Source organism: Nesoenas mayeri (genome assembly GCF_963082525.1).
Source record: "Nesoenas mayeri genome assembly, chromosome: 11".
In the NCBI taxonomy this organism is placed as follows: Eukaryota; Metazoa; Chordata; class Aves; order Columbiformes; family Columbidae; genus Nesoenas; species Nesoenas mayeri.
This window is the reverse complement of record NC_137563.1, coordinates 3,157,530-3,173,563: the sequence shown is the minus strand read 5'-3', so window position 1 is coordinate 3,173,563 and position 16,034 is coordinate 3,157,530. Positions and strand designations below refer to the sequence as shown.

Genomic DNA, 16,034 nt, shown 5'->3' with positions numbered 1-16,034 from the left:
TCCCAGCTGTTGCTTCTCACGTGAAAACTGTTGCGTGCATACTCACTGTGTTGATGAAACAGATCTGCTGCTCTGCAGTAAAACAGGGAATTAAAGCAGTGTATTTGCAATTCTGTTACCAAATTACAGTTCATAAATATTTGAGAAAATAAGGGCATTTACATATACTATTAGTGAGAGTTGCTGTATGGCTGCCACTTGCTATCAAAAAACTGTGGTGTACATAATGCTTACCTCACAGCAGTATCCTAAAACAACAGTACACTGAATTCACTTATTCTGTCAGGATATATTTTTATTAAGGGTCAGTAAAAACTCCAAAAGAAACTTTAAATCGTTTTTTGTCACTATCTACCCAAAATAGAAACAGTCTCTAAACAATATAGCTGAATTTTTAAATAGTCAGGTTCCAGGCACATTGCAAATAAGGCTATCAGGTAATTTAAATTCATGAGAGCAGCTATAAACATGTATTGATGTTCTCAGTGGAGAAATGCAGCTCTGTATTACAGGGCCAGATCCCAGAAAACATGATTTACAATATTTTGGCTCCTCCTTTCATGCCAACAGTTCATTGTAAATGTAAGATGTATGAAAAACATATAGCATCTAAAAATTCTCTATATTTGAGCTTCCAGCTAAAAAGTGGACGTTTCAGTAATTACTATAGTAGGGTTTATTTCAAACTTGATACTATTTTTCCCAATCAGCATTATGAAGCCCATTCATAAGTGCACGCTTTATAACATAAGTGAAGTACCCATGTAGTTACTTGAGAGTGAGCTGTATTAGAAAAGTAAAGTGTTAAAGAATTTTCTGGACAACAAGAGGTAGGAATGAAAGGCTCCAGATTATGCTCAGTTTTCTGGTCTGTCTCTATCACTACATATTTGGCTCTACTTTTATCTGACAAAATAGATTTTCAGTTTGTTTTTCACTCCTTAAACCTCGTTGTGAATGCATTACCTACTGTATAGTAACAACCTAAATCACGTATGTTTCAATCCAGCATTTTAGCTGTCTTCAGATGTGAGAACTCCACATAGTTGAGCCAGAAATACCTACAAATGCAATCATAATTTGGAGTATGATTTCTCATGCAAAAATAAGAATCTGTAGCTCCTATAGAAGATCAATAGGATTTTTTTTTACTTTACAAGGCATTTTGGACTATGAGAAGAACACACACAATCACAATGTTCCTTCATTTTGAAAGGGACAATTTTCTATAACGTGCAAAATGAGACGCTCTGTTCCAGTCAGTAAGTCTGCTCAGAGGAGCATCGGTTAGCTGTCCCACTCTCCAGCATTCTGCTCATTGTTCTCCTCTTCTTCAGAATCAGCAGACACGTTCTTAATTCTCTGCATGGCTGCCTTAATGCTTCTCTCTAGCTCATTAGCGGATCCTTTACTGACATCTTTCTCAGTGTCCCGATTCACTTTTCTCAGTTTAACTCCTTGCCTTATGGCAGCGAGGATGTTGTCTTTTACAGAGGCATATGGATTTGGCTGTTCCACCTTGCGAAGATGAACTTCACCGCGTTTTAGAGAAGCCAAAACCTCATCCATGGAACCTGCAACAGATAAATCTATTGTTACCAGAAGAAAGAACAAGGCAACCACACCTGGAGGTATAAAATCCTACCCAAGTGTTCAGGGCTCTTCATCTTTACTAGAGACAGGAAGAAGAATGGTCTGTTCTGGCATGGACTGTTTCAAGCTTCTGCAACACCAGGCTCTGGAATTGCTTTTAAAAATTAGTTAAAAAGCTTTTATATCTTGAATTGAGAATCCAATGCCTGTTCATAATTATACAAGGTTGTGCTCTGAGGAGGGAATTATACACAAAGGAGGGCGCTTCTTTTTCATTACAACTTTATGGGCTTTCAAAAAAATTTCACTGAACCAGTGAAATTCTGTATTAGAAACAATCCACCATTCCTCTTCATTTGCTCAGATGCCCACTGAGACTGTCAATTGCATTTTTGCTCAGCCAAGAGAAAAATGAAAGGATATGAGTAGAGGGGCTTGAAACTGCACCACTGAAGGCAGTGGGATTCAGATCAGGCCCTAAGCAGGCGGGCAGGCAGTGCTTTTCTGTATAGACTTGAAAAAATAATTCCCATTTTACAACATGATTTAAATCTCAAGTGTATGTTTCTGAACTTCACACCGTAAAGGACACCATGCTGAGAGAGCTTCCACTAGTTCTCTTGATACACGCTGTAATTTGGATTTTACTCTTTCTGCGGGATTCTTTATTGCCAGCTTCAGTCTGTCAGACAGGGAGGCAATTTCCCTGGACAACAGTCGACTCCTACAGCCACAGGTTCCGACCATCTGTATCTCACAGCTAGAAGTCATTTTGCCATGCGCAGTGCACAGAATGTTATGTGATTAACATTAGGCGCCTGAAATGTAACATTCTGCTAAATCCTGTGGGACCTTCGGAGACTGAAATGCCAGAAAAGGATCAAGCAAAGATCCACCAAGTTGTCTTACAAAGCCTTCAAGCAACAACGGTGATCAAATAGGCTGCCTGGTAAACACTAGTGAGATTAACAATTATAAAAGAAGTTCCCCTTGGAAAGTATGTTAACACATTACAGACAATATTATCAAGACCAGAATATGAACCTCTCCTGGCTTTTCATGTGCAAAGACATGAGTAGTACATGTGTAAGTAAAACCAACCTGTTTATGAAGCTGTTCCAGTAAATTCCTGCATTAGAATTTTATCAATTACTATTACGGCAATTAATACGCTGGGTTTTTTCATGGTGTAAACGATCAAGCAGATCAATCCAATAAACAAAAAAGGATTTTTCTTATCCAAAAAATAATGAAAAGTGTTAGGCTGTGAATGGCATAATAGTAAATACTAGCTACTAGCAAGGCTGTTCTAGTTGCACTCAGACTAGTCTGGTGCACAACTCCTGCTGGTAATGAAAGAGTATCTGTGCTGGAGTTACCCCACCGACCTCACAGAGAGAAGTCCACATACTGGTGCACTGAACACACAGCACTTTGTCACAGGAACTCAATGGCGTCCCAGCCCTCCAGCTGCCTGTACTTCCCCACACCTTGAAGAACTGAAAATGCTGAACCTTGCTTGGTATTCCTGCCCGTGGTTTGCGTCTTAACTGAGGGGATACAAAGGCTGCTTAAATGTATTGTGAATAGTCTGAAAAGGAAAAGGAATGTACCACATTTAAAGACATGCTTCATTCGAGCATAAGCTCCGCTGTGAAAAATGACAATAAAAAATTGCTGTCTTCCAACCTAGATCAGTCTCCCTGACATAGTCAAAATACCTGCTTGCTTTAGAGATGAAAATAAGCCTGTTAGCAGGATGTAACCAGCGCAGCCTTGGGAGGCTCCTGAGCTCTATTCTCATTCAAACTATTATTTCAATTGCCAAGTTCAGCCTTCAATTACATCTGCATGATCTTGCTAACAAAGCAGAGGTGTAACAGTGTTTGTACGCCAAAGCTATCCAACTGCCTTTTAGCTCCTGGTTGAATTCTGCATGAATTCTCTTAAGAAACCTTTATTTAGAAACCAAGCAAATGGAAGTGGACACAGGATGGGCACACCTTAGAAATGCAAGCAGCCCAACTGATAGTTCTGTAGTACATAAATCATAAACACTAAAGTGTGGCCTAAGTAAAACCACAAATTCACTCACAGCGGTCTTCTGACTTGACAGGTGATTAATCCTCAATCAAAATGCCACATTCAGTTCAAAAGCTGCAAAACTGTGGCAAGAACAAACACAGTAATAAAGGTTGCTTCTCACCAAACAACATGAAAAAACCTCCTCCCCTTGGAATGTCTTCTGATACCTTCCTACCTATTACAGCACAAGAAATGCAGGTCTGGAATTAACATCTCCACAGAACTAACAGTGCTGTGATTAAGCTTAAACTAACTTGCAAGGCCGTACTTAAAAAACATAGTATTCCAGCAGAGATTTGCCCTCATATGTTCTAAAAGATTGACCTGTCCAATTTGACAGCACCTCCCAAAAACGTGAAGTCACACAGTTTGAGTATCAGGACCCAGTGAAGTGTATCAAATGGGATACACAAACCATTGTTACTCGTTTAGCATCCTGAGTTACGCTCAGTGTTATTGTATGTGGTTTCTTAGACTAAGATTTCCAAGAGCTTCATTCTCTTGAGCAAGACTGCACACTATTCCTGTCCAGAACCAGAGGGAGAGAGAACAGAAAACCACAGGAAACAAAAAAAATAAAGAACACTAGTTGATGGGAGCCTTCTTACCTATGCAATTATTTATAGACCTCCTGGACGAGTCATCCTGTTTGTGCAGTGCAGGACTTTCCGTGGGGCCACAGGAGCTAAGGGGAAGCGGTTTATCCTCTATTGCTGGCGGTGTCTTCAACTGGAGAGGTAAGGGTGGAGGTGGGGGAGGAGGGGGTAAAAGAAGAGGGGGCGGAGGAGGTGGTGGTGGTGGGGAAGATGGAGAGACCACCAGTCCCTCACTGAGCTTTTGTTGCTCTGAGTCACCAGCAGTAACAAAAATCTGGACAGGTGTATCTGCTGGGGTATTTTGAGGTGGAGCTTTCGCTTCTTTGGCTTCTACCAGCAGGATGCTCTTCGGCTGCTCTGGAGCTGCCCTTGCTCTCAACGAAGGCGGACGGGATGGTACTGCAGCCTGCTGGGTGATGCTTCGTGGCAGCTTGGGACTGAAAGGCTGCGGACGAGACGTTTTCAGAACAACGTGAGCCGGACACTTCTGAAAAACAGATCATAAGGCAGGAGGTCACATCTCCGTTGGACTGGCCAAAACATCAACCCCAAATAGACAAAAAGCCACAGAGTACAGACCTGTCCCACTCACCCATTCAAGCAGAAAATGCAACCCTGAACAGATTTAAACAAGTATCAAGGTATTTCTTAAGACGTTATTTCCTCACTTGTATTATTTACAACAGGTTCTGCACCTGGAAACTATATTGTTAGTGGATCTAACCCTCTTGACTCATTAGACACAATCCTATCCAAATGGTAGCCTCTCAAACGTGAGCTATGGCTACGTTCTGATGCTGTGTTTTGACACCATTTAGGACTACTGGAGCACGCAATACTTGCCTCCCTGAATGTTTTCAGCCTCTCCAGTGTTTTCTGACGTTCTTGGCTTATCCAAGCTTTCTTCTTTTTCTCCTCTTCTTTTTGTTTATCTCTCTTCTGCATTAAACACAAGCGAGCATTAGTGTGTGAAAACAAGCAGCTGCCATATTCTTCAAGGCTGCTACCCAGTACTCACTATCTGTATGCTGTGATGCTGCTGGAAGCGTTTTTTGCTCTCTTCTGCCTGTTGCAGTCTCTGCCGATGGCTTGCTTCACACTGATCCTGGTAGAACGGCAAAATTCACACAACCCTTGGTTAGTTCACGTTTACTGTGCACCATCTGTGCCATTAACTCCTGCGCACAAGCCACTAAACAGCAACCAAGGCCGAGTGCTTGGCTGTGCCAAGAGGGATGGTTAAGCTCAATCAGTGGCAGATGTGAGACTCTGAAGGTGAAGTCTGTGGGACTCCTTCATGGCTAAAGCAAATGGGATCACTTGTTCTCCTAATTAGTGATGGGGCTATTCATGCTGCACAGAGAACATACCCAGATCTGAACTGATCCCTCTGTCTGACATTTAGGTTAAAAAAAAAAAGGAGAATAAAGAAATAAAAAAAGGCAGCGTACCAGGTACCAGCTGGAGGGAATGAGGAATGGAGGACGAATGCAAGAGGGAAACTAGCAGGGCATTACAAATACACAAAACTACTTCTCCACATCCCGTATTTGCCACAGCTCCCACGTACAAAAGCCAGGGAAGCAAAGGTATGAGAAGCACAATTAATACCTAACAGGGATCCCTTCTGTTAGTAACAAAGCGACGCAGAGAAGCTGCAGCCTTCGATATTTTCTCTGGGAGTCGCTACTTGTGACTGTGCAGAGGGGGATTATCCAGATGGCTGGGTAAGCATTTGCAAATCATCTGGCATTTGGCTTTAGTGTTGTATAACCAATAGACAGCAATTAAATGAAATAAAACAGAAGCAAAGGAAGTGTCTGCTGAGGAAGCAGTTGCAAGCAAGAGATAATGATGGCTCACAAAACATTTCAAGTGTCATTCCCATTTTGTCCAGGCTAATGAGGGGTAAAAGGCAAGACAGACTGGAGCTTAAATTCTGCTCCCTGCCCCAGCAATCTGTGCAGGTGTCAGGTAAGCTCAGCTCACTGGGAAGGTTCATGAGAGTCAACTGTGACCTCACTTGTGTCCTTTCTAGTGTTCTGCTCTGAATGGGAAACAAAGAAAAAACCAGTCCTTTGCATAGAACTGAGAGGCTGGAAAGAGAATTGCAGCAGTTAAACTTTCCCCTCCCTCCCATTCAAAGGTATCACTGCATGGGTTGTCCTGTCACTGCAGCTTCCTTTACTGCAGACCAGGTTTTCTCCTGTACTGTAGCTGCCTTGTAAAAGGCTGACAGGGCACAGCTCCAGCTGGCCACAGCAGGGCTCTGCTGAGGTTTAGCTGACAGGGGAACACCTCCAGGGTCACCCGCGTAAGTTTGTTCTCTCTTAATAAGCTAGAGATGCACTTGGACCACACAGTGGAGTATAAAACTGGCTTAAAATCACATTGCCACTCTTTCTGTTTGGAGGCCTTGGCACTAAGTCACGTATCATCTCGCACGCTCCACCCAAAGCTTCCCTAGCTGCTTCCTGTCCATCCCTCATGAGTCAAGACATCAGCTAAAGAAAATGCACATCTCCAGGACTGCATTTACTTTTTTGTTCCTGAGGTTGGCTCTCCTCGCACAGACAGTCCCACGCTTTGTCTCCAACTGCTTAGTCTTCTGCCTCAGCATCGTCATTTCTGACAAGTTAGCGTAATGTTGTCCCATTGTCTGTTCAATGACCTTGAGCTCCTCAGGATTTTCACAAGTATCATAGTAAACAACTTCATCCTGTTTCTCTAAAAAGGCATTTGGCATTTTTTTAAAAACCCAAAAATTGCCACAGTTATTTAAACATTTAAAGAACTAATGACATTTTAAAAGCCATTGAAAGCAGTGAGTTAGTTATTAGGAAGTGTAATGCTCCAGAGCAAGGCTTGGTCCTTCAAAATCTTACACAAACATGTCATGTTACTCACAGGGGTGCTTTGCAGGATCAAATTTATGCTTTTAGCATTCGTTATTATGTAGCTTCCTCTTTCAAATGTCTCTCCGTGCTTTAACTCCTACCTTCACCAACTAGAGTTTTCCTGGAAAACTGAGGACTGCTCTGATCAACACTGAGTGACTTATTTTACTATTTACCAGGTTTTAATTATGCATCAAGCAGAAGCAATGTTTACTTCCCAGTGTACACAGTAACAGAGGATTCAAAAGCACAAATAAGTATAAACAAGACTGGTATCTAATTTGGTCATAAACATGTTACACAGAGACACTGAATACAGCAGTACTCAAGTACCATCTAGCTATAATCACTTTTTTTTCATTACAGGATGTATTTGTAATTTCTACATGTTAAATTACAACAGATTTGTGATGAATTTCAAGACCCATTTCAGCAGGTCATAATATCCAGAATTTCCACGCAAAGATCTGGTAACTACGAGAGCAGTTAAATATTTTCAATATGAGTTATTCCGTACGCTAAACCAGTGCACGCACATATCGCAGTTGTTGTCAAGATGATCTATCAATGTGACTTTTTTTTAAACTTGTGTTATCAAATTAGTATCTAATTAGTCAGAAGACAAAATATGAGATGGTGCCATGCCAAAGTTTTCCAATGATGCTTTCTATTCTCAAGCCCTGAGCAGTGATAATCACCCTTTTTTTTAAGTGAAAAAAGAGCAGGCTACATCACTCCTGTGTTCTGGACACATGCTTGAATATTTGTTTATTCTTACCTTTAATCTGTCTCCTTAAAGTGTCCAACTGTACAATAAGCAGCATCTCTTCATGTTTCAATACTTCCAGCTGTACATTATATAATTCCAGCTGCGTTTCATAATACTGTATTTCCAGCTCCTCCACTAGAGTCAGGTCCTCTTCTTGTTCACTGAGGTTCTCCAACTGCATAGTCCCAAATAGAAAATAAAAAGCATTAATAATAAAACATGCACACATGAAACACGCACGGATGCACAAATACCTGTACAGAGCCTGGCCTAACTGGCACCCACGTATGTGCTTTGGTATGGAAACAAAATACTAGAAATGGCTCGCAGCAGAAACTCAGAGGAGCAGAGAACCTTGTTAATCTGAACTGTAATTTTATCTTAAAAGACTTGAATATAATCTGCGCAAATAATACTGCTCCCAAGAACAATGATATACGGTGCAGTACACTACTCTTGGAAAACAGATATCAGGTACTCCTAGCAGCAGTTAGATGACATCAAATCAAGAAGATGAGAACATTAAAATTAAATATCTTTATTTTGCACCATCCTCTGAAAATAATATCTGGTCTTTATCTCCCTAAAACTAACAATTTCAAAAGTTAATATCACAAATGCTAATATGACACTTGGAAATGTTTAAAAGGACGTATCTCAACCTTTGTTAAGCGTCATCGTATGTGCAGGAGCAATTTTTAAAAACTGGAGACAAGCATTTTTCTGCAACTTAAAACCATTTTGAACACCTGAGCTGTTTCACAGACAAAGACTTTGAAAGTTGGCTCTCATGACCATTTAGGTACGTTTTGATCAACCCTTCACAGAACAGTGACAGGAAAGGAGGCTTTCCAAGGTCTTACGTTTTTCCGAATGCCAGTTCTCTTCTGTTTCAAGCACAACTCTCTCGCTCTCAGATGCTGAAGCGTTTCTTTAGTCAACATACATTTCAGATTTTCTAGTCGTGGCAAAGCTGATGCCCAGGTGGTTTTACCAAATCTTTCCTGATCTTGTTCCATCTGTTTGTGCATTGCTGCAGATTAAAACATTGCAATAAGACACAAGAAATGCGGTGTACTAACTGTCCATGTCTGTTTCTACTATAGCCGCCGTACTAAAAATGCTGATGCTATTAAACAATTTCTGAAGCTTCTTTAGAAATTACAAGACTAAAAGGTTGAATTTATGATTTTATATATGTAAGTAAAATACATCATTGTACCATGGAAACATGCTTTAACAGTTACACAACAGTCTACTCAGTTCACATGCTGAAATCCTTGAGGCTTGTATATCAAGCATTAGAAGTGTGCATGGTTTTTGTTCCAAGGTTTGCAGCCATAAATCTCAGGTCTTGATAATGTTTGTATGTGAGCCAAATGCAAGCTGTAAACCAAATCAGTTAAAAGATAGAAATCTGAAGTGAATAAAATGCTTCTTTCTTAAGTTGGACACTCATTCTAACCTCAGGGTCTGCAGAGAGAGACCAGCAAAGGTGGTAAGAAGAGTTCTCAGTCCCCTAAGTTAAGTATTTACACAACTTTTTGTGTAAATCATTCCGATTACCTGCCAGAGCCTTTACAGTTTCCTTGAAGTAGTTCACAGTGATATCCTGGATGGAGCACACAGCATTTTCAGCTCGCTTAGTCCATTCTTCAGCATCTTTCTGCAAAGCTGCTACTCTTTTAGGCCCCAAATTATCATACTGTAAAGACTTCTGCAAGGAGACAAAATTCGCAGTTACCAACTGGTCACCACAGCGGTGCAGCCTGCATCATGCGATACTTAGAGACATTCCAAGCACAGCAGAGAATGGGGGCAAACGCGACCTTCCCCTCACCTGTCACACTCATGCCCGTGTATTGCCCTGTTCCTCATTCTCTGGGCCAGCTCCTAACCTTTGCTCCCCAATCATGACTTCATATATAACTTTGGATTAATTTATTTCTTAAAATATTTTTAAACTGTAATCTTAAAAATAATGTTCAACACAAGTGTTTTCACTTGTTACTAAAAGTAACTCAAAACCACTCTTCTACGTGCAATGTTCTCTTCTATTTTTCCCCACGTGTTGACAGCACATTGCACTGTCAGGTTCTCCAGTTTGGCAGCTCTTTCACACAGGAACACAGATATAAAGAAACAGAAGAGAGTATTTTCAAGTCCACAAAGTGTACCTGGATACAAAACTAGTATTATGTCTTGTTTTTTTTTTAAAGAATTAGATTTCAAATGAGCCTAAACAGCCTTTGGGGTTGTTTTTTTGGTGGTGTTTGTTTTTTAATACAGAAACAAACTGTTTCATCCATTCCAATTGTCACTTTAATTTTCAGTACAGCATACTAGATATTTTATCTTCACAGATCTATACCTTCAGTATCTAAGAACCTTAGTCTAACCTTAAAACTGTTCTGCTCTTTTTGAGAACAGCTCATCTTAATTTTAACAGACTATTTAAGGAAAAATCAAAACAGTAGATGGCTGTCTTTTCCAGGGGCATCTTAACTTTCAGTATGTGCTTCCAGTTTAAGATGCACATAAAATTAAATGAAGCGACAGCTGATGTTTTAATCTGTACTTCTAGAAGCTTGTAGCAGCGATAGAAAACTGCTTTGTGTGGTAAGGTCTCTTCTGCCTTCTGTTATACCACCACAACTGAGCTATCCTGGTGCATCAGCATTGCAGGGGGATGGCATTCGCACGGTCACAAACTCATTCCACTGACGGTGACACAATGAAGACTACTTAGATCTCTGTAAATTCAGCCTACCTGAGAGTAAACCACAAACAGCTGGAGCTTGGGAACGTTTTCCTTTTAATTCCTCAGAACAGAGGAAAAGTGGGACACTGGGGGTAAAACAGCTGCCACTCTGTTCACGCCAATACTACGGACCCCCAAGATCCTTCAAGAGTGGTTCTGCACTAACTTATGTTTGGTGGCTTGGCAGGGGAAAAAAGGAGGTAAAGACAGAGGCAGGGAATAAGTGATTTGAGCCTAAACTGCTCTGAGAGCAGCTGACGCCCTAGTATTAACTTGGCCTTTCACCCTGGGAAGGCAGACCTACCAGGATTTCCAGTTTGTACAGTGTTGCCAGCTCTCGCATATCTCTGAAGGGCTGCAGTAAATACTGGTAGAATTGTGTTGCCATGGTGACCAAATCCTGATAAGCTTCATCTTCTTCTTCATAAACCTTCATCAAAGCCACCATTGTGTCAGCATTTTTATGCTGCTGAAGAACCTAGCGGGATAAAAGGTAAATCAGACTTGAGTGCTTTGCATCCACATGTGCTGACTGCTGATGAGCTTTGGTGGAAAAGACCTGCCTTGTGTCATCTGATGAACAAGCAAGACTTCCCACTGCACCTAACTGCAAATATCATTAACACCACACTGGTAAAGGCACTAATTGCTGCATATTGCACTGGGAGACAGCAAGAAAAATCATGCCTAGGGCTTCCATCACAGAAATTCTAATAGCTGTGTACAAATGACTTGGTTGCTGCCTTTTATAAACACAAATGGGAAACTGGGGAAGTCAGTATACTGGAAGGACTAGTAAGGTACTCCTAGCTCTTGCATTGCTTCCACAATTACTAAATGGCTGCTAATACAAAATGATTTTCTGGATCTAGAATTTCTGACTTCAGGCACAGAAAAATCAACTTGCCATTTAAAGATAAGAACTCAGAAACAGATTTCTCCTTCTGATATACCCTGCAGCTAAGTCCCTTTAAAACTGGCAACATTTATAACAGTTTATTCTAATCTCAGTTCTAGTGATGTTACACTTTTTAACAAGTAATTTTTCCACTGAATGACTACCTTTCTGATATACTGCTCCTCATTTAAGGTCTTTATTTGCTTGTGCGACAAAATAGAAAGTTGGAAACTTACAACAAAAGGCATTAAAAACATAAGCTTCATTGTGTTGCAACTGAAGAGCACTGAAATTAAACCATCACCTTTGCTCTTGCCAGCTGAGTCTGGGTAAGACAGCAGGAGCAAAGTTCCCAGCTGTGGAGACATTTCTCCAGGGAAAAATCTGTGAAAAGTCAGTTCAAGAGCATTTCACACCCATCCTCGCTCCAGGCCTGGAACAAGAGGACCTGAACAACATTTCTGACACGCCCAGAAGTTCTGTAGCCCCCAAAGCTTCTCCAGCAGCTGGTGGTAGCTCAGACACAGTCCTGGGGCCCACCTGCAGCAATTCAACAGTCTGCTTTCCCCTCACTATTGAAACCAAACAGAAATACAATTGTTCAATTTCTGGTTTCCATACTCAAAGCAAGTAGTGAGGGCCATGCTGCTTCTGGAGCAGTGAGTAGAGGAGAAGTATTAGTGAAACTTTAAAGTCAACTCATGAGAAAATTACTCATTACAAGGGTTTGGGGTGTTTCTGGGGGGTGTCATGGTGTGACATTTTGTCTGTTTTGAAGTAAAAGCCTTGCTTTCACGCGAAGTGATATTATTTTCATAAAATTCTGGATCACAATGAGCCCAAATAACTCATCTGGTTCTTGTAACAGTATTGTTCTTGGATTTTTACCATTGTTTTTGAACACACAAAAGAAAGTAAGTGTTTACACAATAGTACTCTCATCCATCTTGTACTGGTATCTCCTGCATTCTTCATCCTCTGGGCCAGGGAATTCATTCTGAAGTATTTGAGAACAACATGAATAGAAAAAGATAAGAAGGATGCTCTGATACTTAAGGCTAGCTCAGTGCCAGAAGGGGTAGGTTGTATTTCCTGAATCTTACATAACTTGGTCTAAACTGCAGTCTAATGAATTTATGTCCCTGTTAGGCCTGTGAATACACCACCACCCTACAGCATGTTCAGCCATACCTAAAATATAGTTGGAAATAGCAGAATAACTGGCACTGAGTTATACTTAACCACCAAACCCCAAACTGCCGCATGGTCGTACATGCTTGTGCTGCTCACAAAAGAGCATGGTGTCTGGAACATTTCTAGCTGGGCCATGAACTGTTATAGTCTGTTATGGAAACTCTAGCTTTTGTTGACAAGACTGTACATGAACTTCATGTAAACTAAAGTTGTCTTTTTTAAAAACTGGGATGTTGTTACAGCTGTTAGACATTGAAATAGGAAACAGAAGGCTAACATCAACTGTCTTTCCTCCAAAGTATGATCCCTTTCATAAAACACTGTTCAGCTTCCCTTGCCAGGAAATAGACTGCAAACAGACACTGCAAGAAAACTACACCAGCAACACACTGGTGATCTTAAAACAATGGTTACAGATACCTTAACATAATGTCCTAATTGCAACCGTGTTACCAGCTCCCACCCTTCACAGTCATGCCTACTGCAACAGGAAGAAACACAAGGAACATACCTACAGCAGGAAGAAACTTATGGTACTACAGGGAGAAAGGACTAATATCATCACTTGTTCATACAATCATTGGAACAGAATTTGACACTTAAAAAGCATAACACAATTTCTCTGAATACAAAACACCCATTTGTTATAGGTGCATGGCAAAGTGTGGTTTTAATAAAAAACTTGACTGAGAATCCCCCAGTTATAGGTATCTCTGCAAAAGGGCATTCCAAGACCTTCATGTGGAGCTTAGGAAATTAGACCACGATTGTACTCTCCCCTTCAGTTACCATTCCACCCGTTGCACAACAGTGCTGGATATTTTTAGCAATGTGTTTTTGTAGGAGCGCTTGCAGCTTAAGTAAGCACCCCAACGTCTTATAGTGCCTGCCCACCCGGAGCTGGCTTATTCCCCACTTAATAAGGTAGGACTTACAAAGGCTGATGACACTCAGTACTTAAGAAAGTTGACTTGGCTGTTTCCAGATGATCAAAAAAGTGTTGGTGTAAGCACTCATCTGAGCGCCGGACAATGCTTTGAACAAGATGATATTAGTGACTTGGTCACCCTTGCTCACGTTACCCAAACACGAGCCTGACCCGAGTGACTGAAGCTCTTGCTGCAGAGGCACCAGCCTCACACACGCCAGCTCCCGGGTGAGCAAAAGGCACCAAAGCAGCGGCTGGGATGGGCGCACCTGTGCGCTGGGCTCAGCACTAAACAGAGAAGGTGCCCGATACCGAGGGGAGCCTTTCCCTGCCCGCAGGGAGAGCAGGGGCAGCACCCCCACCCCGACCCCTCAGGGACAACCCCGGGCCGCTGCGCTCCTCGGGCAGGCCCCGCTCCGTCCCCCCGCCCGGCCCCGGGGCCCGTACCCGCCGCAGGGCCTCCTTGGCCCGGGCCAGGTGGCCGCGCAGGGCCTTGGCGCGGAGCTCGTGCAGGCTCTCGAAGTACTCGTCGTCGTGGCGCCGGTCGTCGGCGAAGAGCGCGTCCAGCACCACCCGGCCGCCGCAGAGCTCCAGGGCCCAGCCCAGGTAGCGCTCCAGCTCCCGGCACAGCTCCTGCACCTCGGCCTCGCCCGGCGCCGCGCCGCCAGGGAACAGCACTGCCCACAGCCCGCCAGCCGCGGCCGCGCCGGGCAGCGTGGGCGGCAGCGCGGGGAACGCGGGCTCCAGGCGCGGGCACACGGCCGACAGCTGCCAGTGGACGCCGCGCAGAGCCGGCGCGGAGAACAGGCCGGCCCAGCTCTGCGGGGCCTGCGCCGCCGCCTCCGCCCGGCCGTGGCAGGTCACGGCGAACGCGCCCTCCACGCCGTTCCAGGCCACGAGGAAGCGGAGCCGCGGCGGCTGGGGCTCGGCGAAGGCGGTGTCGCGCACGGCCACCCACCCCTCCAGGCTGTCGGGCTGCGGCTCCATAATGGCGGCGGCCGCGCAGCCCCCGCGGAGCGAAACAGAAACCGACCCGCCTTAAACGGGCCGCGCGCACACCGCGGGGGGGCGGGCTCCTCGCGTGGCGTCACCGACAGCGCGCGGTCCCATTGGCGGGCGCCGCTCGGGGGTGGGGACAAGGCGTGGCCACCGGAGGGGGCGGGGCGAGCGGCGGCAGTCACCCAAATAAGCAATAACAGTAAAAGAGCGGGAGGTGTGGCCTGTGCAGCGCACGCATAAAGGCCCCGAGTGTGCAAAAAGCAAAATATATCTATCTATATATATTTGTGCTGTAGGAAACAATTATTTTGCAAATATGGACAGGATCTCTCAGCAAGGCATATTTTAATAATGATTTTATGAGACCAAGTGTTCTACCTAAAGGCAGGCACACCTAAAAGGGCAAAAAGCCCCAGCTTATATCCCCCCAAATCCCAGCTGCAATTTCCCTCCCCTGTTCCCCATTGATTGGGTACTTCAGGGTTTGCAGACTACCCCAACACTTGACTCAGTTTACATACAATACCCTTCCCCCTAAATTAACTTGTAAATACAGGTATCAGTATATATTCCAGGAAGAGACTGTGTTTTACATTAAGGATTCATAGTCCAATGTCTCTTGGTCTTTCCACCTGAATTAACTTGTAAATACAGGTGTCAGTATGTATACGGGTATTAGTATGTATACAGGTATCAGTATATGTTCCGGAAAGAGACTGTTTTACATTAAGAATTCATAATCCGATGTCTTTCGGTGCTTTCCCCCTGCTGGGGTCAGGCGCCAGGTCCTCAGTTAAGTAAAAACAACAGTTCTTCGTTAAACATTCCTTACAGTGCAATAAGCAGTTATTTCTGGGCAGGGTGCACAGTCCACCTCACGGGCGTTACCTCAGGGCGTCCCCACGCTGCATGGAGCCTCCGCCATCTCCCGTGTCCCGTGCTCTGAGCCGTTGGCGCTGTGGCCACTGGCTGAGGGAAAGCTTTCCAGCCATCGTTCCAGCAGGACAGGGAACTGCTGGAGAGAGTCCAGCGCAGGGCAACAAAGATGCTGAAGGGAGTGGAGCATCTCCCGTGTGAGGAAAGGCTGAGGGAGCTGAGGCTCTGGAGCTGGACAAGAGGACACTGAGGGGTGACCTCATTAATGTTTACAGATATCTAAAGGGTGAGTGTCAGGAGGATGGAGCCAGGCTCTTCTCGGTGACAACCAATGGTAGGACAAGGGGTAATGGGTTCAAACTGGAACACAAGAGGTTCCACTTAAGTTTGAGAAGAAACTTCTTCCCGGTGAGGGTGGCAGAGCCTGGCCCAGGCTGC

General features: G+C 43.7%; 1 protein-coding gene across 1 annotated transcript; it reads right to left on the bottom strand.

The window, feature by feature from the left end:
- Window positions 1-419: 419 nt before the first annotated feature.
- Window positions 420-14,708, bottom strand: WHAMM (WASP homolog associated with actin, golgi membranes and microtubules; the record flags this gene model as incomplete). The annotated part of the gene is made up of 10 exons (XM_080351016.1): window positions 420-1,574; window positions 4,287-4,761; window positions 5,118-5,213; window positions 5,293-5,379; window positions 6,814-7,001; window positions 7,950-8,115; window positions 8,804-8,973; window positions 9,507-9,657; window positions 11,006-11,179; window positions 14,169-14,708. 10 exons carry the CDS (start codon window positions 14,706-14,708, stop codon window positions 1,288-1,290), a joined length of 2,334 nt encoding a protein of 777 aa, XP_080207142.1. The 3' UTR covers window positions 420-1,287.
- Window positions 14,709-16,034: the final 1,326 nt, after the last annotated feature.